This window comes from Diachasmimorpha longicaudata, chromosome 9, assembly GCF_034640455.1.
Source record: "Diachasmimorpha longicaudata isolate KC_UGA_2023 chromosome 9, iyDiaLong2, whole genome shotgun sequence".
Classification (NCBI taxonomy): Eukaryota; Metazoa; Arthropoda; class Insecta; order Hymenoptera; family Braconidae; genus Diachasmimorpha; species Diachasmimorpha longicaudata.
Genome location: NC_087233.1, coordinates 5273665 through 5297873, shown reverse-complemented (window position 1 = coordinate 5297873; position 24209 = coordinate 5273665). Strand labels below are relative to the sequence as shown.

Here is a 24209-nt window from a genome sequence, read left to right as displayed (position 1 = left end):
GCAGATTATTTTCAAATTTTTTTTTAACCCTGTTGACTGATCTTCTGATCAATGAAATTTTTTTGTTTTTCTACTGAGGTTTTGGTAATTAACAAATTTTTAAGAATCATATTTTCATTGCATAATGCAAGAGCTTATGATTTTACGGATTTTTAGACTAAAATTCTTATTTTTTTTTATCGGATGAGCATTATTTTTTGATGCATCTAAAAATTGGATGGATAGAAGGTGAATATTCGATTGCTACCATGATCACCCCATTCCGATGCATCGTCGATTTACCATAGTCCATGTAAATGCAAATCATTTTCTCCACCAAGTCCACACAGTTTCCGAGCTATTATGTTAGCTGAGAAAGTTGGATAGGTGGAGTGTTGTGGGGGTTAGTGTTGAAGAAAATTGGAAGTTTGGTGGACGGGGGAAGGGTGGGAGGAGCGAAAGGGATGCGTGGGAGGTGAAAATCCGCGAGATTTTGTTCATAATTTTTTAAAAGTGATTCTCAAGCTCAGGGACTTTAAGCTTCCATAATTAGTGTGAGCTCACACTTCAGCTCAAACTTCTAAAATAATTGAAATGTCAATTTTGAAGTCATTTAAAATGACACCCCTCACGATGAGTCAATTCAATCGAATGAACCGACTTAATAATTAATCAATAATTCCTCATCCCCGATCAATCATCCCTCAAAATGAGGCTCAACCCCTCACCAAAAATAGTGTTTCTATTAACGACCTGCAATAAAAATTCCTCCATCAATGTTCAAATAAATGCCCCATCCACTTAATAAATTACTTCTCTCCCCTCTTAACTGTCTCAATTTACAATTAAAACGTTCAATTATACGATTAACGAATAATTAACTAAATAATTAACAACCCATAACCACTACCATTGAAAAAAAAAATGATAAATCCATTTCTACCCAAAAAAATCACCTCTCAATTTTCCACCCCCCCCCCTTCCTTAACCCTCATCATAATTAAAATTAATTAAAAAATATATCTGAAATACTTTTCTCGAAAATCGGATTCACAGTTTCTTTTTGCCCTGCGGGTTTTATGGCGTGTAGGAGATTATTCCCAAGCACCCCCTCCCCGTCTCATCTTCAGGAGTACCCGTTCCAACCACCTCCCGCACTCCCTCTCCCCCCCCCCCTCCCTCCTCGCCCCTTTTGCTTACCCCATTGGACGACGAGATAAGAGAGATCTGCATTGAGGAGTCGTTGGAGTAAGACAGTGAATAAGAAGTGGAAGAAGAATAAGAAGGTAGAGGAGAATGAGAGAGGTATTTTGAATTTTACACGCGAGGGAAAAAGATGCGATGCCGCATGAGGGGGTTGCTAGAGGGGTGAGGAGGGAGAGGGGGTTGGTCTCGGTTCTCGTGGGTCGTTATTTTTGTGCCTGCCTCGTCTTTAATTTCTCCCCTCCTTCTTCCCTCAAAGCCCGTTGCAAGGGGCAGCGGGGGGGGGGGGGTTGTGAAGGGGTCGGAGGAGGAGGGGGACAAGCCCCCCTTCTAACCCCTTATCCCCGCAGAGCTTTAACCCTCCGCAGTCTTTCGTTTTATTCTTAGGTATTTTTATCTCAGTCACACTCATCTCATTTCCCATGGATTTTCTCTCTGGGTTTATGGTGAGATAGATGGCAGAGGGATGAGGGGGTGCACGGGGGTGGGGTGGGAGAAATCCAGGGGTCTGTCTCACTCGGTCGGTTGTCTTAGTTCGTATGCATATCTCAGTGCCTCCACATATTGATTCAGGAGCGTCATTACGCGTCTTAAGGGGATGGGGGTTTTATTAAAGATTTTTTTTATTCTTGTTTCTTTCATTATTGGAATAATTTTTTTTAGTTTTGTTCTGGGAGGATTGAAATTTTTTTTGCAAGGGCGAGGGGGTAATTGGGGTAATTGAGACTGGAAGAGGGAGGGTTTTCATTTATTTATTTATTTTTTCAGCAGTGGGGGAGTTGTCAGCAATCTGCCAGTTCGGGGAGTTTATAAATAATTTTAGGAATGATTAGGTAATTTTTTAATTGTTCACGTTGCTTTGATGGGGGATGGGGTCGAAGGTAGTTTACTGAGGGGATGAATTACTGTGTTAATGATGATGAATTCTTGTTTAGAATTGAAGGGATGAATATTTTTTGTTAGTGATTTTTTTATTTAACTCGATCATTTTATCTCGGTTTTTTTTTTTTAATTGGATATTGGATTTTAATTGCTGTGGGATTTTTTGCGGTATTTTGCTGTACGTTTTGTTGTTAAATAATGAGCCTCGGTCAGTGTTCTCCAGATACTTCAACAAAGTGGACTCAAATTCGAGTAAAAAAATTCAAGCGAGACTGGGGCGTTATCTAGCGATGCTTTAAAATCACTCGACTTAATTTTTGATAATTTTCTGCAGATTTGTTAATAAATGTACCGAAGGACGATAATAAACCTCTAAATTAACTTAACATCAGCCGGTAACATTATATCCAGGGCTGGTAAATAGATACCTTACCGACCGTTGTTAAGACAAATGATACGGTCATTGTTTGTTACGATCGGTCGATTGTTCTGATCATCAAGTTTTCAAAAAAAAATTTAAATAAACGCTGCCGATACCAATGATTGATTATCACCATAATTAATGACGTTCCTAATTGTTTTTGATACTTTTTATCAAGTACTATAATCCATTAATCATTTATTCAATAATTCATAATTAATAGAACAGACGCAAGAGAATTTGTATTTACAATTAAGAGTAAAATAGAATTTACAATTAAGTCCTCTTCGAGCGATCCTGAGAGCGGGAATTTATGGAATTCAGTGTTGATCAGCGTTGTAAAAAAATCTGTCGGGTAGATCATGACCTTAAATAAACAATCTTGATTGACCTCTTTCCATTCAAGGCTCGCAAAAAAGGTTATCCAGTAACAAATTTATTCAGAATTCATTAAGACCTATTGAATCATTGATTGCATGACGATAAACCTTAGGATTGATTCTCTCGCCTTCTAATTAGCAACTTCAACGATAAAAATTGATGAAGATTTCGTCATTGCAACAATCGTGTTGTAAAATAATCATGAAAATGTCAATGAAATCGTCAATGTTTCACACTCTTTAAATTATTGCTCGTACCATCGTCTAAATCATCAGCAATTAATTATTCAAATTGTGGAGAATATTCTTGTTCGATCAGTCGTTAAGTTAATTAATTAATCTAGTAATTTATTTATTATTTACTTCTCTCATCGATGCAAATAATTTCGTGGCGAATTCAGAGCGAAGTGGTAGAAAAAATCCATCATCATGATCATCAATTTATCGTCACAGAATCATTAACTGGTGATGTGGTTTTTTATCTTTCGTATCGTCTACTATCAGAAAGAGTTAGAAAAAGTCCAATTAAAAAATTCCACAGTCGCTCTACAAATAGATTCATCATTAAATCAACGTTTGTTAGCGATTATTTTTTCTCCAATAATTAATCAAAATATCTGAATTAATTGATCCAATACATTTTTTTAAATTGCAGAATAATTTCTCCGAAACGGCGCAACATGGGTTTGGTTTTCCCACCAGCAAGAGGTATGCAACGAAAAATCATCGAGTGATTGTGCACAACCGAGTGAGTGTGCAAGGTGAGCGAGTTTTGCAAATAGGGATCGGCGAGAATATGAGGCACAGTCCAGACCCCATACGAAAAATCAGAATGCATTTTTCGATTGACCCGTGCAGTGGTTTTTTTTTTTTCTTCAACTTCTTTCTACGATTGTGGACAGTGGGGGTGATGAGAAGGGGCTCGAGGAATATCCCGTTCACTCGAAGGCTCACAGGTACCACGTACCGGTGAGCGAAGAGACTGGCCTTGCTCGGACCAACTTTGCCTCTCTCCGCAGTTTACACTGTCCTGCCGACGGATTTGCATCGCTCAACGCTTTCAGATTATTGGTGACATACGAATGTAAATATTCGGGGGATTTCAACTTTTTCCGGTTTTTTGGATCTGAAAGTCGGTCTCTCGGGACTTTTTCTTCAGGTAAAACAATCAAAACCAGAATTATTTTTTCATAATTTGTAAAATATTCTATATTTTAGTTGATATATTTTTCTGTGAAATCAAATATTTTTCTTCGTTACTCTGGTGAACTTTTGAGTTATCTATCTTTAAGGGGAATTTTTAAAATACTTCTTTTATATAAAAATAATGTTGCCACTGTTTTCTTCCTAGAACTATTTTTTTTAAACTGTGAAACCTGGTTCAATCGAAAAAAATCCAGTTTTTAATTTAGTTAAGATGCCAAAAATAAATCACTAGGCACAGAAAGGTACTTTTCCGCACGAGGAGATAAAATAATATATTTTTTGTTTCAGGAACGTGAGCAAGACCCGAACGATATCTGCAAAAAATATGTGAAATTTTGTGTTTGTGGTAAGTCTTTTATTCCGTGGAATTGTGAGAAATCATTGAAATTATATAAAATCTGGACGTTCCTTCCGGTAATTATCACGCCCCGGTGGCGATAACTATGAAAAATCGTCGGAGTGTTACAAATTATTCAACCGCCAGTGGGCGCTAGAGCTTCTGGACTTTACTTAATTTTCTGGCTTAATTTCGACTGCGGGATTACGAGGAAAAGAACAATATCCTCGAGTGGTTTCCCGAGTTGTGTCCTTTCGTGATAAGCGGGAGTGATAGGTGCTCCGGGTTCAAGTGGTGATGAGTGGACGGGAGTGAGAGACGACGAGACCATGTGGAGGACGTGAAACAAATTGAAATTCTAGGAGTTAATATCTTATAGGTGAGTTCAAAGAATTTTTAATTAATTATCTCCAATATTTCAAGCACCTTCCAACTATTAATAATCACAAATGATTTCCTCAAATAATTCAAGACATCTCCCGAGGCTGGAGAATATTTGACATTCGATCGTTTTTTGAATCTATTGAATTTTATAATTAGATAAATTCTCGTCTCAATTGAACAAATCAGTATATTTAGTTGAAATTTCGTTATTAAAAAAGGGAATACATTTAAGATAATTAATAATTTTTCAAATTATTTTTCTTTCCACCCTTGACTTTTATTTGAACTGATCGGTTGCTTTTTGTCAGTGGGAATTCCTGGCATATTTTACGGTCTACAGAAAAACATTGAAAAAATTAAAAAACAATTTTTTCCCCCTGCGAAATCACTGAATAATCCTTCGCGAATCATCAGAAGAAATATGTATGACGCACGCGCTCCAGAAAAAGGTCCTCCTGCGTGTTCTTCGCCGTAAACCGCGAGAAAAAACCTGTTTGACTATCGTGTGAGAGTCACTCCACCATTCGTCACTGTTTATCATCAATTATCACATATTTCCATAATGTCCGCCATTATTTGTGGTCCAATGACGGCTCACGACTAACAATAATAACGAACTTGGATATCTTATTGTCCAAAACAGTTCTGCAATTTTTTTCCGCTCATAATCTTCAGAAATCTTTAGTGTACCCGACCAAAGGTATTTTGTCAAAGGAAAATTGCAGTCAGTTGATATGGAATGTCTGGAGGGCCCAAAAAATTCACGAAAAAATTCAGATGAAATTACGCAACTTGAAGATTATAACGTACTTCTTGCTACTTTCTATCCGACTTTCTCTTGTATTTACCTTCAGCAAGACGATCTGTACATCTAGGGAGTTTCTCCGGTTTTTGGAGAAAAATTTCATACCCAGAAATGGGAGGATGAAGTGATGCTGATGGAGATGGGAGAAGACCGGGTTCGGGCCGAGGATAAGCCGCAGCCCTTGGTTGATCTGGAGACCTTCCTCGTCTATCAGAAGAATAAACATGACGTAGTGCTTGCTGGTTTCACGGAATTTCGAGTGATGGACATCTCAAAACATTTTTTCTCAATGTGAAATATTCTGGGATCGACAGTGACCCTATCAAGTCTCCCAAAAAATTTTAGACTGACGCAAAGTGGAATTTGGACCAGTATTTCACATGTAACTCTCCCTCATAATGACTAGCTGGAGACCTTGATGAATTAGAAGGTGGTAATGACCTCAATAGTCAACTGGGAAAATTTTCGTCTTTGGAGTCTGAGAGAGACCATTTATCCAAGAATTTATTTACAATAATTACGATGAACATACGATGATAATTCGATTTCTGGTGATGGGGTCGGTCGCCCGCTGTTTTTTTGTCCCTCTTGAGATTTCATCTCCAGAAAGAATTGTTTACTGATCTGGGAATAAAAAGAAATATGAAAAAGTATTTAAGTACACCTCGAGGCGATAATGACCTGTCTGTAATTAAGCACATGGAATAAACATCATTGTATTTCTCGGAATTGCTTGTTTAATAACTTTTGCATTGGAATTACGATGGACTCTTTCATAATTATCCTCCCCCCCCCGTGCAATTCATCACCAATCCTCAGGTCGAGAATCGGAATTGTTAATAATCATGCGAGGGTCTGCTGACGCGTGAAAAATCGTAAGACATTTGATTGGATTTCGTCAGACGGCGCTAATGAAACCAACGACTCTGGAGAATTTAGGCCAATTACATTTCTTTTTATTCGCGTGAAATTGATTTTACGTAATTTCTACGCTGTTGTAATTACGATCCAAGATTTTTTTCCTCGATTATTTCCACTATTTTTCTGTTGTGAAAAACTGGGAATTTTTTCAGGAAAGAATTGGACGTTTTTTGAGTGATTTTTAATTTTTTTTTTCAGCGGAAATATGCCGGCATTACAATTGTTCGGACGCAAATGGCTGGCGGCCACTGATGACCTTGTGTATCCGGGACTCTTCGAGATCTTCATCCGGGTGGTCTGGTAAATAATTACCTATTTTCCTGAATTCATTAATTTTTCGTTCCAACGGAAACTCTGTAGTTATGCAATTTCATAGTACGACTCACTGTAGAATGTTTAATATTTTAATTGATAATAGTGACATAATATAATAATTAAATAAGGACAACAATTTAAAGAAAGTCCTCATCGAAATCCTCAAATCTCCTTCACGTGTACCCGGCAGGTTCGTCTTAATCGGGATCGCCTGCATGCGATACTACGGTGAGACCTGGAAATGTAAGACAGGTGGTGAACTAGTGCGGGTATTCCTCGCTGGAGAACTGGTGATCCTGGGGACAGTCACTATCCTCGTCTTCGTGATCGTCAATCACAGCGCCAGGGGCTCTATCGTGGACACCTACGCCAGACGATTGGTCGAGCCCCTCTTAACAGTGAAGTAATTATTCATCTTCTTATTTTTCTCATCATATTTGAGATATTTCATAACTTTTTTCAATAACTAAATCATTTATCTCGTGCTGTCACAGCTCTTTTATTGCATCGAAAATTATTCTATACGATGAGGAAAATAAAAAAATACTTTCGATTTTCGTAATGACAACAGAGATGTGATTTATCTCAATATTCAAAAATATATTCCCAATTTATTTTCAATGTCGTAATTGTGTTTGTAATCCGTCAGAGTTCCGGACATGACAATGCGTTTGTGTTTGTCAGATATTAATTGTACGTGTATTATGATGAAACGAGTTTTTTTTCCCTCAGTTCTTTTTTTCTCTTTTTCGAATTCGAGTTCGATCCCACAATATCCACGTTATTTCAATACATTTGGAATTGAATTGACATTTAAGTGACAAAATTGAAGCGAGATCGGGACAAAAAAAATTTAACTGCGGATTTTCTTCGCTATTTGTTGTTTAGAATTCTATTGTTGCTCCCCGAGATGATCTGGAACATCCTGGGGACCCTCTGGATTCTCACGGATCACGTGCAATGCACCGATGAAGACTTCACATTCGCAACAATCGAGGCACTCGTCTTCTTCGACTGGGTCCTGATCGGTCTGGCTATCCTCGGTCTTGCCTTCGTCTTTGATCCCCTCGGATCGCTTTATCACTCCGATAAGGCCCTCGAGGACTCCATAGAACATGGAAAAGTGTCCAGGATATGGTTGAGGAGGTTCAAGTGGTTCTGGTGGATGCGACGGGACGAGAGTGCCAATGAAACATTTCAACATGTTGCTGGTGAGACATAGGTACATGCAGATTAATTACAGATGAAACGATGATAATGAACAATCGAGGGAAATCAATCAAAAAATTCCTTTCAATTTTTTTAGTTTTACAGAAATGGAGAACTTTATTGGTCACGTGAATTTTATGCTAAATTACTTGTGTTTGAATAATTTCACACAATAACCACTTGCGACCAAATAATTAATTAATTAATTAACAATTAATTCATTGTTTTGTCCATTTTCTTCACAATGAAATTGCCTGAAATAAAAAAAATGTCCAGAAGTGTTTTGAGAATTTTAATTTTAATTATGTTTCATAATTTCAAAAACAAGTTTTTCTTTATTAACTTTTATTCGTAGGATTGTTAAGTGCTCTCTTCAGAGGAACCGATTTAGTTCCCTCTGATGTCATGGCCGGCTGCGTATTGCTGCGTGTCAGACAAAAACGTGAAACACTCGAGTTACGACGACTCAATATCCTGGAACGTCCGGAATATACCGTAGGTAAGTGGAATAAAATAGGAATAACAGATATCCGCATGTTTTCTGAACTCATGCATATCCGTCGTTTGAATTTAGAATTTCCTCTACTGCCTCTCTAAACTCCGTTGCTAAAAAACATGAATTTTCAGACGCGAAAACAATATTTGCCGAGCAACCGTCCTGGATGTCCTTGGAGTGGGCCCATCATTACATAAAACTGTCGATAGCCTCCTACAGCTGGTTGTTCGTCATGTACCAGCATATTTTCACTGGCTGTTGCAAGCTTATTCCGAACATGACCTGTTGCGCATGTTTGCGGAGGAGGGAGCGAAGTGTCCTCGATGATAACTGTTGTTTATGCAGTCTTGCTGGGGTCAAACAACTCTCGAAACTCTCGGAGGATGATATTCTATTTGCGTCCTTCCGCAATCATCTGTGCGAGGTAGACGCAAATAATTCTTACTCACGATTATCAAAGAAAATCATCTCATTAATTAAAATCGCACCTTCCACGAAAAAAAAATTAAATCTCCAATTGTTTTCCTCTTAATTAATTCATCGCGCCAATATATTTCCACCTACGAAATTCCGATATTCCAGATTCCATTTTGCGTGATAGCAGACCATAAAGCAGCAACGATTGTGATCGTGATAAGAGGCTCTCTATCCCTGAGAGACCTGATAACAGACATCGCAGCGGCCTCGGCGTCCTTCGAGCCTCAGGGCTTACCAAAGGGTAGTATGGCTCACCGGGGGATGATAATCGGAGCCAAAGTTCTCTTAAAACAGCTCAACAAGTACAAAGTCCTTGAGAAGGCCTTTGAGGCATATCCCCACTATTCCCTGACCCTGACAGGGCACAGCCTAGGCGCTGGCCTGGCAGTCCTGTTAGCTCTCCTGATACGCCCAATCTACCCCAATCTACGAGTCTACGCCTTCGCGACACCAGCTGGACTCCTCAGCAGGGAAGCAGCAAAGGTAGACCTTTTTTTGATCTTGAACTCACCTCGTTCATTCTTAACTCTTCTTTGATCCTTATTTATGTCCCTTTGTGGCGCCCTGTGGAAGACAAATCCAACGAAGTCTCTCAAATCTCCTCAATTTTTCTCCATTCTTTCAAGGTCACTGAGGATTTTGTCTTCACTATCGGCCTCGGCGACGATTTGGTGATGCGATTGAGCGTCGACAGCATAGAAAATTTCAGAACAGGTCTCCTGATCACCCTCCAAGCCTGCAAACTCCCCAAATATCGAGTGGTGCTCAACGGCTTTGGTTACGCTCTCTTTGGGGTTCCAGACAGAGATCTGAATAGAACATGGCGGAATGGAAACACTATCAACTCCATTCCAGGGCATTTGCCACTGTTGGCTGATGGAGGGGATCATCGTCAGGGTGAGGCGCTCATTCTGGAGCACGATGTCTCCAGGAGGAGGTACTCCCAAGTGAGACTGTACAACGCTGGTAGAATTCTGCATATGGCGAAGTGCAAGCTCGACGATAAGGAGAAGCGGGGGGAGAGGAAGTTTGAGATGAGATGGGCGCAGCCTGAGGAGTTCATGGAGCTCTCGGTGATGCCCAGAATGCTTCTGGATCATCTTCCGGAGAATCTGGAAATCGCCCTGAGGAGTCTGATTAAGCAACAGGACGATGTGCCCATTTATCTTGAAGAAGTTTAGGTTGCTCGAGGGATGGAGAAGAGGGATAGGCAAGAAAGTGGGGGTAGGTGTACGAAAAATTGTACTTTTCATGACGCTCTCCCGAAAAGTAACTTTCCGACTCATTGTGCTGTCGAATTTTCTTCGTAACGAGTGCACAAAAGGGGTTTTTGGCTCCTGGGATTAGATCACTCGCTAAAATACCGTTTTTTGCAACTCGTCATGAAGTGATGAAAAAAAATGTATTTTTGGTAGATAAATTAGCAATTGGAAGATATTGTTAAAGTTCCTCCAGAGAAATATGTGAATGATATGTTTAGATGAATATTTAGTATTTATATACCAGTAATTTTATACTGTTCTGTCTATCGTTCGACGATTAATGAGTTTTGTACATTCCAATGGATTTAATAAACCAATTTCGTATTAATGAGAAGAAAATTCATTTATTTATGAATCTCCTGATGTGGTTGTTTTTGTTATATAATTCAAGAACGAAAAAAGGCACAGGTTTGTACTCTTAGTGAATTTCTTGGAAAAATGGTGAACTGGGTACATCGCTCGATGATTAGTTTTGTCTATTCTAGTGGATTTAATAATCAAATTTGCGTTAATGAACATAAATCGTTTATTATGATAGATAATTATTTTTCTACAGTTATGTATCAGTAATAAATATGCAATAGTCTTTATAATTGCACTCGCAAGTATGAGAAATAACCATTAGACCAATATTCATCAGTATAGCCATCTAGTGGAAGATAATTCACGATATTCCAGAATCTTCAAACCAATTCCTCTCGGCAGCCGCCACAATTCGCGTTGAATACCTCATCCAGATGAAGATTTCACTTCTCCGAAGGGTTCGTTGATACCCAGGGTCACCCCTTTGTTAAATCGCCCCAGGAACTCATCGCGATGAATTATCAGCAAAATCCAGACATCCAAATACACAATTTCAATTTGTCGATCTCTTCAAGACCTAGAATTATTGAACAAAACGAATTCTAATGATTAAGTCCATCAAGACATCGCCACTTGCTTCCGAGTCTCTATCTCCTCAGGTATATTTCAATTCTGCACCAATGGCCTCCTGGTCTCTATCTCCTCAGGTGTGAATGAATCCCGGGGAAGTGCTGTATGAAAATTTGTCAAGATGATTCTTGGCATCACTATGAGGAAACGAGACATCCATAAAATCATCGTCATCGTTCTCCTCCTCCTCCTCCTGTGTCTCCTGCTTCTCCTCTTCGGGTTCTAGATTCACAGTACCCCGATACTGCAGGTAAATTGGACTGATCATGGAGGAGCTTTTGGGAAGAATGTACGGATCAAAAGGAAAAAACGTGTCCAGCCAGGAAGTGAGACGATTAGAGGTCTCTATCACTGGCAGATTTGTCCTGGCGTTGTGCTCCATCACTGTGTAGCAATAAGCAAGTTGATAGGTCCTCGTGACAGCTGCAAAATGTTGAACGACCACAGGAACACACATTCTGAGAGGATTCAGCTTGCATGTCACCATTTTTGTGAGATTCAGACTTTGAAGGAAGAGCAAATTCTTTTTAACGTCTACGAGATCCTTGTGCCTGAATGCAATGACATAGAACAACGCTTGGCAGATGGAGTAGAAAACAGTGTGAATTCTAACGTCGCTGTTGGCGCATTCCAGACTGTCTTGAGTTGCTATGTAGCTGTGGATCCATGTGGACATCTCCTGAATGACCCGCGTGATGAGGCTGATGGGTACGAAGCTCCCTCTAGCCACCAAACTCGCCAGATAGCAGACAGCAGACTGTCTCAGTACCGGGGCAACATTGGGATTGCTGACCCTCCCCCAGAGCCAGTTGACAAAGGCTTCAACAATGGACCCTTTGAAGCTGCACATGTAGAAGTAGATGAACTGGACATGATGGCTGGCATAAGTCGGCATAATGTTCTTCTCGAAGACGTCCAGCAGATGAAAGTAGAGTCCCTTCACCGCTTCAGGATCGAGAACACCGCCAGATGTGTAGCAGGTGTTCTTCACGAATCTCAGAGTCATCCACATGCAGATATCGAGGGTGTGCCCAATGGGGTGGACCCTTTCTTCTGGTGTTTTCTGATGACCGTCTGTCTCGTCTATCTTGAAGACCTCATCGTCCTCGTCCTGATCGTTGAACTCCTCGATCTCTGAACGTGGGGCGTTAACGTCGATGATGAGGAGTCTGTTGATGACCAGAGAGAGAATGTCCCCTCTCAACTCCGGGGCATAGGATATTATCTGGAGGAGGGAGTGGATGTAGACCTCGTGGTTGTGGGTCGGGGCCTTGAAGAAGGGGAATTTTGTCGTGAGGGATTGTAGGAGAAGATTCGAGGACATGGGAACTATTCTCAAGACCTTGGAGATCACGTCGTGGACGTGTGTGAGGCGAGTGAGGTCCTCTGGGGTGGGAACACTGTCCACCCAGGGTTCTGGGGGCAAACGACCAACGGGAGTCTCCATAGGTTTGAACTCGTTCACCAGCTTCTCAATAACAACTTTGCAGTGATAAATATGAACGCACACGAGGTCCTCCAGAAAAGCTTTGTAAGCTTCGGCCGCCTCCTCGCACCTCCGGGTCCACGAGATAGTGAGAACAACTTCCACCAGGAGCTTGTGATTGGCTCCCAGGAAGGATATGCACTGACGAATCTCGTTGAGAAAATCAATCAGCTGGTCATCAGTAATTTCCGCATCTCTGACCATGCAAATGAGTCCATCGTAACTCTTCCTGTCGGCTCCAGTCTCGTAATTCAAGAGGATCTTCTTGAGGTTCTTGGGGGGCACGAAGACGACCTTGGCCCACTTCTGGCGCTGCTTCGCACGATGACCAGAGGAGGTGAGGATCGACGAGAGGCTGGTAGAGCGCGCCGACACCACAGACATCTGTGAATATGAATTGATCAGTTTACAATTTTTTTCGTCCAGAGAAATTAGTTACAAATTAATAGAAATCTTTAAAGTGGAGTTTGATAAAAATGGGTTTATGAATCGTCAAATGCTCTTCGAGAATATTCCGAGATTCTGGAGACGTGGAGGGAGAGACCAGACTGATGTCGCAGGGCTAGAGTACGGGAAGTTGGAGTTAAAAAATCAGGAAGCTAGTTTTATAGATTTTGTTGAGATTATGAGAACGTGAAGACGTTGCTAGAACTTTTGAGGAGATATTTCTAATTTTCAGTCTCTACCTTTGAGGGTATGTTAATTCCCAGTGGGTTTCCAGAAGTTATACAGACATGGAAGATTTTCGAGAAGTTTGGAGCAATGTCACATGGAGAAACTGAGGTTAAGACATTTTTTCAACATCCGAAAGTGATAGTTACCTTTGATGAGTGCTAGAAGACCTCTGCAGTTGCTCGAAAATGTAATTGAATGAAGAATATTGAAATTTCAATTGATTATTTACTTCTTTCTCGATAAATCAATATTTAAAGGCTGTGGGGTACTCCACCACATGCTCGACACTTCTGAAACATCAAATAATCAGTTGCACAAGTCTGTGAAATTCCACTAGATGCGGAAACTTGAAAAATGTGATACAGAGTTCTGCTTGTGGTACACCGAGGTCACTACTTGCTGGTGCCCGAAGCACTCCAACCCCCATCCGCTATGTAGTACTTATTTTCCACCTCCCGCCGGCTAAGTACATTGTGATAAACTCGACAACCTCTGCCTCCATCGCCTAGATGCCGCCCCCTCAAGAATTCAAATATTTCCCGCCATTTGTATTGACCCATAGGAACACGTGGTCACGTTCGTGAGTCTCTCGTCTCTTCTCACGTCCTGAGAATCTCGCAAATCATTCCGAGTTCACCGATTTTAGTGGAATAAAATTGTGGAAAATGGAAAAAACTTCCGAACAATTGTGATACATCGTCTCGTTTATTTCTAGACGCGAAAAATAGTCGCGAAGTGAACGACTGCGGTGCGGAGGCATCCATTCGGTGGCGCAGTTGTATCTCAACAGTCAAAGCCCCTAGTCCATTTGTACACCACCTCAACACCCGTAAAATGGCGATAGGCCAGTTGTTATTTACGCTGAATGCTCCATTTCCCATGAAATACCATCGTTGAACCCCATCGGATAATTACATCGTCCATAATCAAGTGATTAATCAACAACCGGAGGTCATTTATCATAAGTGATTACAGGTAATTGACGAAAATTAATCCAATAAAATTTGTACATGGCGATAAAAATTATCGTTTACTCACGCATTTGGCTTCGATTTTTGCATTTTTATTATTTCGGATGTTTCAAGCATTTTCGAAGAGCTTTTTAGCATTTATTCGATATGGGGTGGCAGTGGGGGAGGGGTAGCAGGGGGGCGACAGGAGAATTTGGTCGTCTTCTAGGGAATAAACGAGTCATTTCCAGAGGTTTTATTCACAGTGTTTTCGATTTTTGGAAGTTTTGAGGGAATTTTTCGTTTCTGAGGGGTGGAAAGAGGGCCTTTGAGGGGCGAGAGGAAGAGAATGAGGTGGGAAGGGGTTTTGGAAGGATTTTTTTGAGGTTGCTGGAAAACGTTTAAATTTTAGGTTATGGATTTAGTCAGTGGTTTTCAGACTTCAGGGAGGGTTTTTGAGGTTTGAGGGGTGAAAGGGTGGAGGGGACGGCGAGTTGATTAGAAAATTTTGGGAGGAGACGGAAAGCGCTGAGGGATAGTTTTGAGGGTGGAACGAGAGCTTTTGAGGAGAAATAGAGGAAAGCCCTATGGGGTTTTGTCTTTGGGAATTTTTGACGTACAATGAATTGGATTTTTTAAATTTATTTTTGGAACAGGGGGGGAGGTGTTTTGTGGAGTGGCACAACCAAATGTCTTCTACACTAATATTTTTGATAACAATATCTCCCAACAATAGCTTTGCCAACAATATATTTGTTGAAAAATATTCAATTGCATACATGAACGCACGTTGGAAGGATAATTTTTATTTTCCCCCAACAATTAAAGTTTTGCTCTTCTAACGAAGAAAACACTCTAAAACTATTCCCACTGATTTGAAACATTAAATATTTCTGCATATATTTACAAATATATTATATAGGATTAAAAAAAAGGTGAAAAATATTCAACTAAATCCAAAATTTTGTGTTAAAAAAATGTAAAAAAACAGAACAACATTTGAAAAAAACGGTTCTTCCTTGATTTTATTCTATCGATTATTGCATCATCAAAAGAGTAACTGTATTTTTTTATTGCAGGTGATTCTTTCATGGCCCCCAAGTGCATGAACTGGAGAGTCCCCAAAATCGAGAAAAAAATATCATCAACAAAATCATAATATTACTACACGAAGGAATTGATGATAACGAAGATGAACTAATGATATTTTCGTGAATGTGCAGCAACATAAACAGTAAATCCTCTTACAATTGTGTTGAACAGTTTATTATAATATGGCACAGTATTACAATCTCATCGCTGATACCGGTGTACCTATTGTAACTGATGATGGACAACAGTACTGCACTGTAGATGGAAATGTACAATTTGTTGTGCAGAATCTCAATAATTGTGTCTATGGGAGTACGAGAATTGTGACTTATACACCAGCTGTACAGAATAGTGAACATATTTTTACACCGGCCGGTGAGCAGTTGCAGGGACAATCTGACCAGAGGTATTTTCATTTACCCCAAAATTAAGACCCGGGTGTACTGCTTTCCAAATGTTATCTATATCACTTGTGACTTGATTTTGTTCCTCGTGATTGAAAATGTTTTTTGTAGAGAATTAAATTCCGAAAGATCAATGATTAATTAAGTACGGAATTGAATTTTCAATGAACATTGTCCTTGGCCATTTTCTTCACGAGTGTAATAGGTACAAACTGCACAAGTCTTGTTTCTGTTTAAAAATTGTCTGGAAATGATTCTGGAGAAATGAATTTTCAAGTCAAAATAATAAAAAATAAGAAAATTTCAGAAGTTCTATAATAATTATTGAAATAATCGAATTTAAAAAATACGCGATACGGTCTGTAACATAAATCATGAGGGTGAAAACTATGTCCTAGAAAAGTGACTGAGCAGGACATTATTTTTCGATTCTTTGCAACAATTAAGCGCTTACATTGCAAAATATCTCAGTCCATTACCCATTAACTCTCATAATCAACTGAAACCGCAAAATAACAACTGAAGATAATCAAAAACTCAACCAATTCCATTCGCTAAAAAATAAAAATTCACCAAAAATCTGTCTTTATTCCAGACAAAGTGTTTACATAATAAACACAGAGGATCGCATATCCCTGCCCCCTCCCTTGAAACCCACAACCACTCCCGAGACATCAAATTTCCTAATAACTGACACTAAAAACCCCAATGATCCTCAAGTCCAGTGGGTGACGTTTTCCGATCCCTCGAAAATGTCTCCAAAGCCTACACCACCCCCAAAACCCCCCCAAACTCCTCAATCCACCCCCAGACGCACGCCAAAACCCAAACAGATTCTCCCTCAGCCTCTCGTACCACGTTCCAAAATCCTCCCCCCAAAGCCTTCCCCCCGTTCACCAATTCATCCCGATCCCCAAAAACTCGTGAAAACCCTGACCCCCGTCCTCGCACAATCAAAAACTTCCTCTCAGGTCATCAAAACACCACCTCCCCTGGTAAAAACTGCATCTCCTCTCGTGAGACCCACTGGTTCCCTCCCAAAGTCCTCAGGCCTCCTCGTTAAACCCTCAGCCCCTCTGACCAAGGTATCACTCCCAACTCCCAAAAATCCACCCCTCCAACCCCTCAATAGAGGGGCCCAAACCCTGGGCAGTTATGCTGACATGGGTTTTCTCTCTGAGAGAATAAAACATGCGAGAAATTCTCATGGTAAAACAGCCCAAAATACACCTGTCCAGGTGAAGCCAATCCTTACCCCTCAAAAATCTCCAACTCCTCCTAGACCACCTCAGAAGCAGATAGAGCCACCCCCTGAAAGCATGGAGATCGACACATCGACTCGTGATCCACAAAATTCATCGGATGGTGATGCTGGATCGGAATCGATAGCTTATCTTCAACAGACGATTACAAATCCAAATCAGGCGATTGTTCAGGAGCAGATCAAGGGTAATACTGTGAAGATGTTGGTTGTACTGCCAACCGGGGAGCAACGATTAATCACTTTTGATATACCCAATGAGGAGTGTACGGTACAGGATTTGTTGGAGCAGGCAAACATTCCACAGAACGGTATGTAATCTATTCTATTATTTTATTGGCGCCTGTACAATTTTCCTCATGATCTCTCTGTCGAGAGTTGCCAAATGGCGGTTTTGTTGAAAATCGGAATTTTGCCCAGTTAAAATCAATAAAGTCAAATCGATTAGGCGGATGATTGATATTTTTTTAACGACCTAATTGATATCTTACTGAGACTTTACTATGACGGACACCATTATTAAACAAAAAAAATTAAAATTCTTTGCAAAAACAGTCATTTGATGACACTGCGTCTTTCCTGTCCGCGTTTACATTGTTATAATTTTTTTTATCATTGAAGTCAATTCGTAATTGACAAATATCACTGTAAAAAATATGCACTAAGGTATTTAGTGACTACACAGCGTTATTTTCAAGCCTACAAATCTCCATTATAATTACCGCGCATTTATTTATAGGATTTTAATTCATTAGTGGCGGCTTGTTTGTTACGTCACTCACAATGTCAGCTATCATATATCGATTATGTCCACCATTTTCGATAAATCTATTTCAGATTACCCTACCAAGCGATTTGACCCACGCGATTTCTTCAGCATTTTGGCTATACAATTTTTTTTATTCTGTTTAATCAATTTAATTTCGTCAGCATCATTCTACCTAATCTCCCAATTGGAGGCTCACGATTTCATTCACTTCGTCACCTATCTACCCTTACAAATTAGTCGCGGATCATCAGAATTTATGTACTCTTTCGTCATTCTCACGAAGCAATAAACCGTGTTCCCAGGTGAGACCACGGTATCCCTTGTAAAAGACCCCATTCTCCACATAAACTACATCGTCGAGAGTGGTGAAGGTGGGGTAATATCGATGGTAGTAGATTCGCCAGATTGTCCCGACGAGGGAATGAGTGAAACCATCTCCCCCGAAGGTACCATCAATCCTGACGAATCCAATGCCTCTGAAGATCGTAAATTCGTTGAAAATCAGTTGGCAGTTTGTCCCCACTGTGGATGTTGCTCCATGGACTTCATTAAATGCGCAAGATGCAAGACCAAATTACCAGACAATCCCAAGACAGTGCCACTGATAGAAAATCAGAAGAAGGAAGCGCTCATACCAGTTGACAATTTTTATTCACGAAAAAAAGCTGATACATTCAACAAAGACGTGAAGAAACCAAAGGGCAGATTAACGAGACCCGTGAATTCTAGGACAAAAACTCTAATCAAGGAACCCGAATGTCTGACACTTTCTTCAGATGATGAGGATGAAAATCCAGCTAAGAAGTGTAAGAAAGGTGATTCAATGAAATTGTCACAGGTTATTAATCGAACTCATTCAGATGAACTTGCAACAATATCTGATAAGGAACCCATTATAACCAGCATGTCCAAATCTTCAGATCCATCGCTAGACGATAGCACAATATCGGACAATATGACAAGTGTCATCAGCACTTCATTGTCGTGCCGAACTGTACGAATAGGCTCATACAAATATGTACCTCATGATAACATAATCATCAATTCATCGGGGCTCATTCTCTCAGTGCCCCTTCTTGAAGACGACAAAAAGACTGTCGCAATTCACGTTATGATGTCATCAATAGTGAAAGTGCTTATTCATTTTGGCAAAGCAATGCCAGTACTGTTTTTCTACACATCTGTGAAATCTGGTGAACAAATTCGTGGAGTTTTGGGTATGCAGGATCCCATTGGACCGTACTACGATCCAGCTGGTAAGGATCACACCCACAAGCGGATCACTCTGCTTCCTGAAAAAATCTCCGAGGAGTCTAAGAATATCTTGAAACAGCTGTTCAGCCAGAACAATCTCTGCGAAGAGCTTAACTCGAAGGAAGCAAATGATATATTAGTGAAAGCCTCTCCGAAGGATAATGTACATAATCCGAGAAGAGCATCAACGACATCAGGAACAAATGGAGTTGTCGAGAAGATCACTGTGTATCCACCACCTCCAGCTAAAGGTGGTATAGCCCTCAATACTGAGGATTACGCCTGTCTGGGAGAGGATCAATTCCTGAATGATGCCATCATCGATTTCTACCTGAAGTATCTTACTTTGGAGAGATTGTCCGAGGAGGACGCCAGTAGGACTCACGTTTTCAGTTCATACTTTTACAAACGATTAACATCTCCAACACAATCAGGCGATAGTGTCAATGTATCACCGGCAGTCAAGCGACATACTAGGGTGCAGAAGTGGACGAAGAATGTGAATATCTTCGAGAAGGATTTTGTCGTGATACCCATCAATGAACATGCCCATTGGTTCCTGGCAATTATCTGTTTTCCAGGGCTTGTGGGGGTTGTCAGTCCTCCGAGAGAGCCGGTGAAGGGTGAGAAGGTTAAGAAGAAAGTGGTTGAAAGCTCTGGAAAGGGTGAGAAGAGTAAACTACAGACTATGACCATTGGCACCACCACCATAACTCCGGCAACAACTGTCACGAAAGAGGCTACGACCATCACTCTGGATCCAGCTGATGATCTCAGCGAACGGGATGAGGCTGAAGGTGATGAGGAGGAACTCATGGAGACCAGTGACGAGGAGGGTAGGGACGAAGAGGATGAGGACAAGAGGGAGGAGAGGCTTAAGGTGAAGGTCGCTGTTAAGGAGGAGGTGAAAGAGGAGATTAAGGAGGAGATAGAAGAGTACGAGGACATTCAGAAAATTCCCTGTATTCTGATCTTTGATTCTCTGGCGGGACCTGGTAGGGCTCGAGTTGTCGCCACACTCAGGGATTATCTCAGCTGCGAATATCAGGCGAAAATGGGAAAGGAGAAGATCTTCTCCAGGGATACTATCAAGGGCGCTTGTCCCAAGGTACCTCAGCAATCAAACTTTACGGATTGTGGACTGTATGTTCTACAGTATGTCGAGTCCTTCTTTGAATCACCTATCAAAAATTATCAGCTGCCTATAAAGACATTAAAGAATTGGTTCGAGGAGATTATCGTCACCAGAAAGAGGGAGGAAATCTCCAAGCTCGTGGTCAAGCTTATGCTCGCAGGAAAGGGCGATAAAAGTATTGTACTGCCTGTTGTACAGTTTCCCACTGTTGAGGGGAAACTCAGGCCCAGGACTGAGGCTGAGAAGAAGGAGGAGAGGAAGGTTAAGGAGGAGGAGAAAGATGAGGACAAGAAGACCACCACAACTACTTATGTGCTGGTGCCTGCTGGTGGAGTTGTCAATTCTGATGGAAATGTCGAGTTGACGATCAGTGCTGTTGACAAGAGCAAGTAAGTTGGGGGGGGGGGGGATATATAGGGTTGTTATTGACTGAGGGCAATCATTAGTTTTTAAATTATGCAAATTGAAATGACGTAAACCGTAAGTGTCGGATTATTCAGATTTGATTATGTATATATTTTGGGGAAAGATGACTTTGCTGGTGATTTTTTTTTTTTTTTTTAAAGCAGTATTTGATAGAATGGAAAGCAGTGTTTAACGGAAAATTAGTCCTAATGTCTTAATAAAAATGGAAATGAATGAAATACATGAATGAATAAATTTTGTATTTATAAGTGTTGGTGAAAAATTAAATCTGGGGTTAATTTTATTTAATTGTGTTCGCGATCAGGATTTTAATATGTTATTGATGAGAATCGCTAGTTTCCGGTTATTGTTGTGGAGAGGATTATGTTCTGATGATATAATGAGATATGTTGAATTTGAATATAAGACAGGAAAAGTTATCGACTGTTAGTAACAGTAAGATTTAATGAGGTTATGGGGCAAAATGTATCATTAACCAAAGATAAAAAACTGAAATCCTATCGAGTGTACGTCAAGAGTTGAAATTTCCTTTTATGAATCGCCGGAAACACTACAATTTGCGATAGATTTTCTTGTGTTTTGTTTAAAAAATACGTGTAATAGAATGGGTTCAGTTTTTGGCGGGAAATTGCATTTTGAGGTTAGAATTTCGGGGCGAGGATCTACAGCTGGTCAAAACGGTATCTGCGAGAGTAAAGTTTTGTCCTTAAGAAGCATTTTCTTTAAGGAGTAATTTGATGAGAAGAACACTTATGTCAAAATTGTTATAGTCATGAGGGGCTGCAGAGAGAATATTCTTAATGATTTACGAAAATAATTCTGCATTGATCGTAAGCTGAAAAATAAATTCAGTCCATTTTATTAATAAAAATTATTTCTGTTTTATTGATATTATAGATTGTCAGGTGGTCCTCAAATGTCATTTCTACGAACGAAGAGGATTCCCAGGCTGTTGCGAGAGTCGCCGACCCAAATGAGTGAAATATCGGCTAAAAAGCACAAGGGAGACAATGATTCCTGTAAATAATTAATTGATGAATCGATAATAAAAAGAATAAACATTTGTTTTCATTACCATTTTTTTTTATATAAATGAATCACAATTTAGTCAACACATTCTTACATTTAATGAAAGATACAATTGCGAGTAAGTGAAGACAATGTGTCGGTGGAAATAAGTTTTACCTATGTAATAAAGTATGTAGTTAGCTACTTGATAAGGTGAATAAAATCATTAAGATTCGATCTTCTCAATAAAATCATTTGTTTAATCATTAATATCTTACAATTTTTCACTTTCTTAAACTGACGTTGACTTCGTGAATGACAGGACAACGTGTGGGGCTGATTGGATTGTGGGTTGCTTTGTGGATTAAGGCCAGATATAACTTTCTCAAGATTATCTATATCGCTTTGCATTTTAGCTTTTATCTACAAAGCCATATAATTTGAAACTGAATGTAGCAGCAGTGATAAAATGGCACTTTTCGACACGGCTTATGAATAAGTATAGTTTCCTACATAATTATCCGAAGACAACTGGTTAGCAGCTATTTAAAGAGCTTCAGCAGTTATATTTGGGTGGAAGTGCCCTCGGACCTTGCCAAGAGTCTCCCAGCATCGTAGTGTCATCGTCATAATGAGAATAATCATCGAAAATTGTTAAAATGGAGTTTAATTCGTGAAGCGAGTCTCTTGATCAGGTCAAGTGGAGTTTCACTATATTTCCGAGGATATTTCGTCTCTAAATCGTGAGTTAATTGTTCAACTTTTTTTTAAATTCATTCACAATGATCTTTTCACTGTTGAAAATTCGAAAAATTCACTAACAGAAACTATTCTCCACACAAAAAATTCAAAAAAATTCTTCAGTTTCTTAGAATGTTTTCGACTGAATTCTTTTTCATTAAAAAATTTGTGCCACATTTTTTTGATAGTACACTTCGTTATTTGCGGAATGGAAAGGCGTCGGCTGATGCTGTTACAGTTATTGCGTTATGTCAGTGTGCCCTTGAAGCAATGAACGAAACATTCTTCATGATAAATCGAGTCTGAGTGGTTTAGAAACAATTTTGGTTTTATAAAAAAATATCACACGGCAAAATATCGATGCAAAAATAATCCACGATGTAATATCAAAAAAAGAAATATAAAGTGGGAACTTTCAATGATTTCCGGAGAACATTGAATTGTTTAGAATAATTTATCCCCGTCAAGTGTTTTGTTAAAAATTTTTTAATCAATTTCTACTCGACGGAAATTGAATGATAACAGTTGATGAACCATGACTGCCTCTATATTCGCCCTGGTGGTCTCTACTCTCTACATTATTCTGACGAGTTTAATTGCATATTGGGCGAGAAAATATGTAAACTACTACACACAACGGCCGTTCTTGCGGGACTTGTTCCTGGAGGGAATCGCAACAGCTGAGTTATGCGGAGCGTGCTTCGAACTGATCATAAGTAATTAAAACAAGTAATAATAGACCATTGGTATTTTTTAATGAAGAAATTATTGAACTAGACGATCAATTCTCTCTTCTTCTTTCAAGTCTGAATTTCGCTTGATTACATTTGTCTCTTTTCACCGTTCCATTCTGCCCCCCGTTCCATATTTCCCCGCTAACATTTACCGCTAATATTTATAACATTCAGTTGCCGACAACTGGGGAGTGTCTACATACGCGATCTACCTCTTCATATTGACGATCTGGTGGTCCTTAAATTGGGAAGATGCCACAGCCTGTCCCTATACTCATCTGGAGGACTTTGTCGAAGGGAAGAAATCCCTCAGGGACGCTTTTCTTCTGATCTGGGCGGAGCTCGTCGGTGGTCTCGTCGTCTTCAGGTACATCCAAGTCCTCTGGGCCTTGGAGATAACTTCTGCACACAAGGACATGGCCTTCGGGGACTGCACTACTGATCTTCAAGTTCCTGTCGTAATCGGGGCCTTTATCGAGGGTCTTGCCACCTGCATCTGTCGAGTCGTCTCCAGAGGGCTGGGGGAGCTCAACCCCAGGTTCAGCAACATCATTGACTCTTTCGTGGGAACGACGCTGGTCGTTGTTGGTGAGAATTATTGCTCATAAGAGTATAATTATTTTATTGAACCGAAAAAAATCATTCTGCAGATGAACTGCATTTTTTTATTCGTGTACTCAATGGATTTTATGGAAATTTGTTTTTAGACGAATATTCTTTGTTTTTCAGCGTTTAATTACTCTGGAGGATATTTCAACCCTGCGCTTGCAACAGCCCTCAAATATGGTTGTCTGGGCACAAGTGCAATGGAACATGTTATTGTTTATTGGGTGGGAGCATGTGCAGGATCCATAGCATCCATCCGGGTCTACCAGCACCCAAAAATTCAAGATTTCGTTAAAAAACAGAAAGCCAAAACGCACTAATTATTTTTAGGTTGAAAAGTACGGTGAAATAATAGGAATAATTTGTAAATAATTTGTATTATTTATTTATTGAAGTAATAAAGAGGGGTGATGAGACCTCAATATTTGAATGGAATTTCTTTTATTGTCCATGGAGAT

At 39.9% G+C, this 24209-nt stretch overlaps 4 protein-coding genes across 5 annotated transcripts; 3 read left to right on the top strand and 1 right to left on the bottom strand.

Annotated features, from left to right (window-relative positions):
- Positions 1-3784: 3784 nt before the first annotated feature.
- Positions 3785-10616, top strand: LOC135165924 (diacylglycerol lipase-beta-like). Its single transcript, XM_064127730.1, has 9 exons — positions 3785-4024; positions 4360-4787; positions 6717-6818; positions 7024-7236; positions 7722-8044; positions 8398-8541; positions 8670-8962; positions 9121-9498; positions 9642-10616. The coding sequence occupies exons 3-9, from the start codon at positions 6724-6726 to the stop codon at positions 10194-10196; spliced, it is 2001 nt and encodes a 666-aa protein (XP_063983800.1). The 5' UTR covers positions 3785-4024; positions 4360-4787; positions 6717-6723; the 3' UTR covers positions 10197-10616.
- Positions 10617-10779: 163 nt separating this feature from the next.
- Positions 10780-13778, bottom strand: LOC135165925 (RNA polymerase I-specific transcription initiation factor RRN3). The gene is made up of 2 exons (XM_064127732.1): positions 13518-13778; positions 10780-13080 (listed from the first exon to the last, which is right to left on the bottom strand). The coding sequence occupies exon 2, from the start codon at positions 13078-13080 to the stop codon at positions 11284-11286; it is 1797 nt and encodes a 598-aa protein (XP_063983802.1). The 5' UTR covers positions 13518-13778; the 3' UTR covers positions 10780-11283.
- A 142-nt stretch (positions 13779-13920) lies between these two features.
- On the top strand, positions 13921-21921 carry LOC135165921 (uncharacterized). Of its 2 annotated transcripts, none has more exons than XM_064127724.1 (5): positions 13921-14346; positions 15401-15819; positions 16413-17389; positions 18150-20625; positions 21560-21921. In XM_064127724.1, exons 2-5 carry the CDS (start codon positions 15596-15598, stop codon positions 21687-21689), a joined length of 3807 nt encoding a protein of 1268 aa, XP_063983794.1. In that variant the 5' UTR covers positions 13921-14346; positions 15401-15595; the 3' UTR covers positions 21690-21921. The 2 variants fall into 2 exon arrangements, with proteins under 2 accessions (XP_063983794.1, XP_063983795.1); XM_064127725.1 differs by lacking the exon at positions 13921-14346 and adding an exon at positions 14577-14675.
- A 134-nt stretch (positions 21922-22055) lies between these two features.
- Positions 22056-24173, top strand: LOC135165926 (aquaporin-11). The gene is made up of 4 exons (XM_064127733.1): positions 22056-22413; positions 22937-23127; positions 23320-23733; positions 23875-24173. Exons 2-4 carry the CDS (start codon positions 22947-22949, stop codon positions 24069-24071), a joined length of 792 nt encoding a protein of 263 aa, XP_063983803.1. The 5' UTR covers positions 22056-22413; positions 22937-22946; the 3' UTR covers positions 24072-24173.
- Positions 24174-24209: the final 36 nt, after the last annotated feature.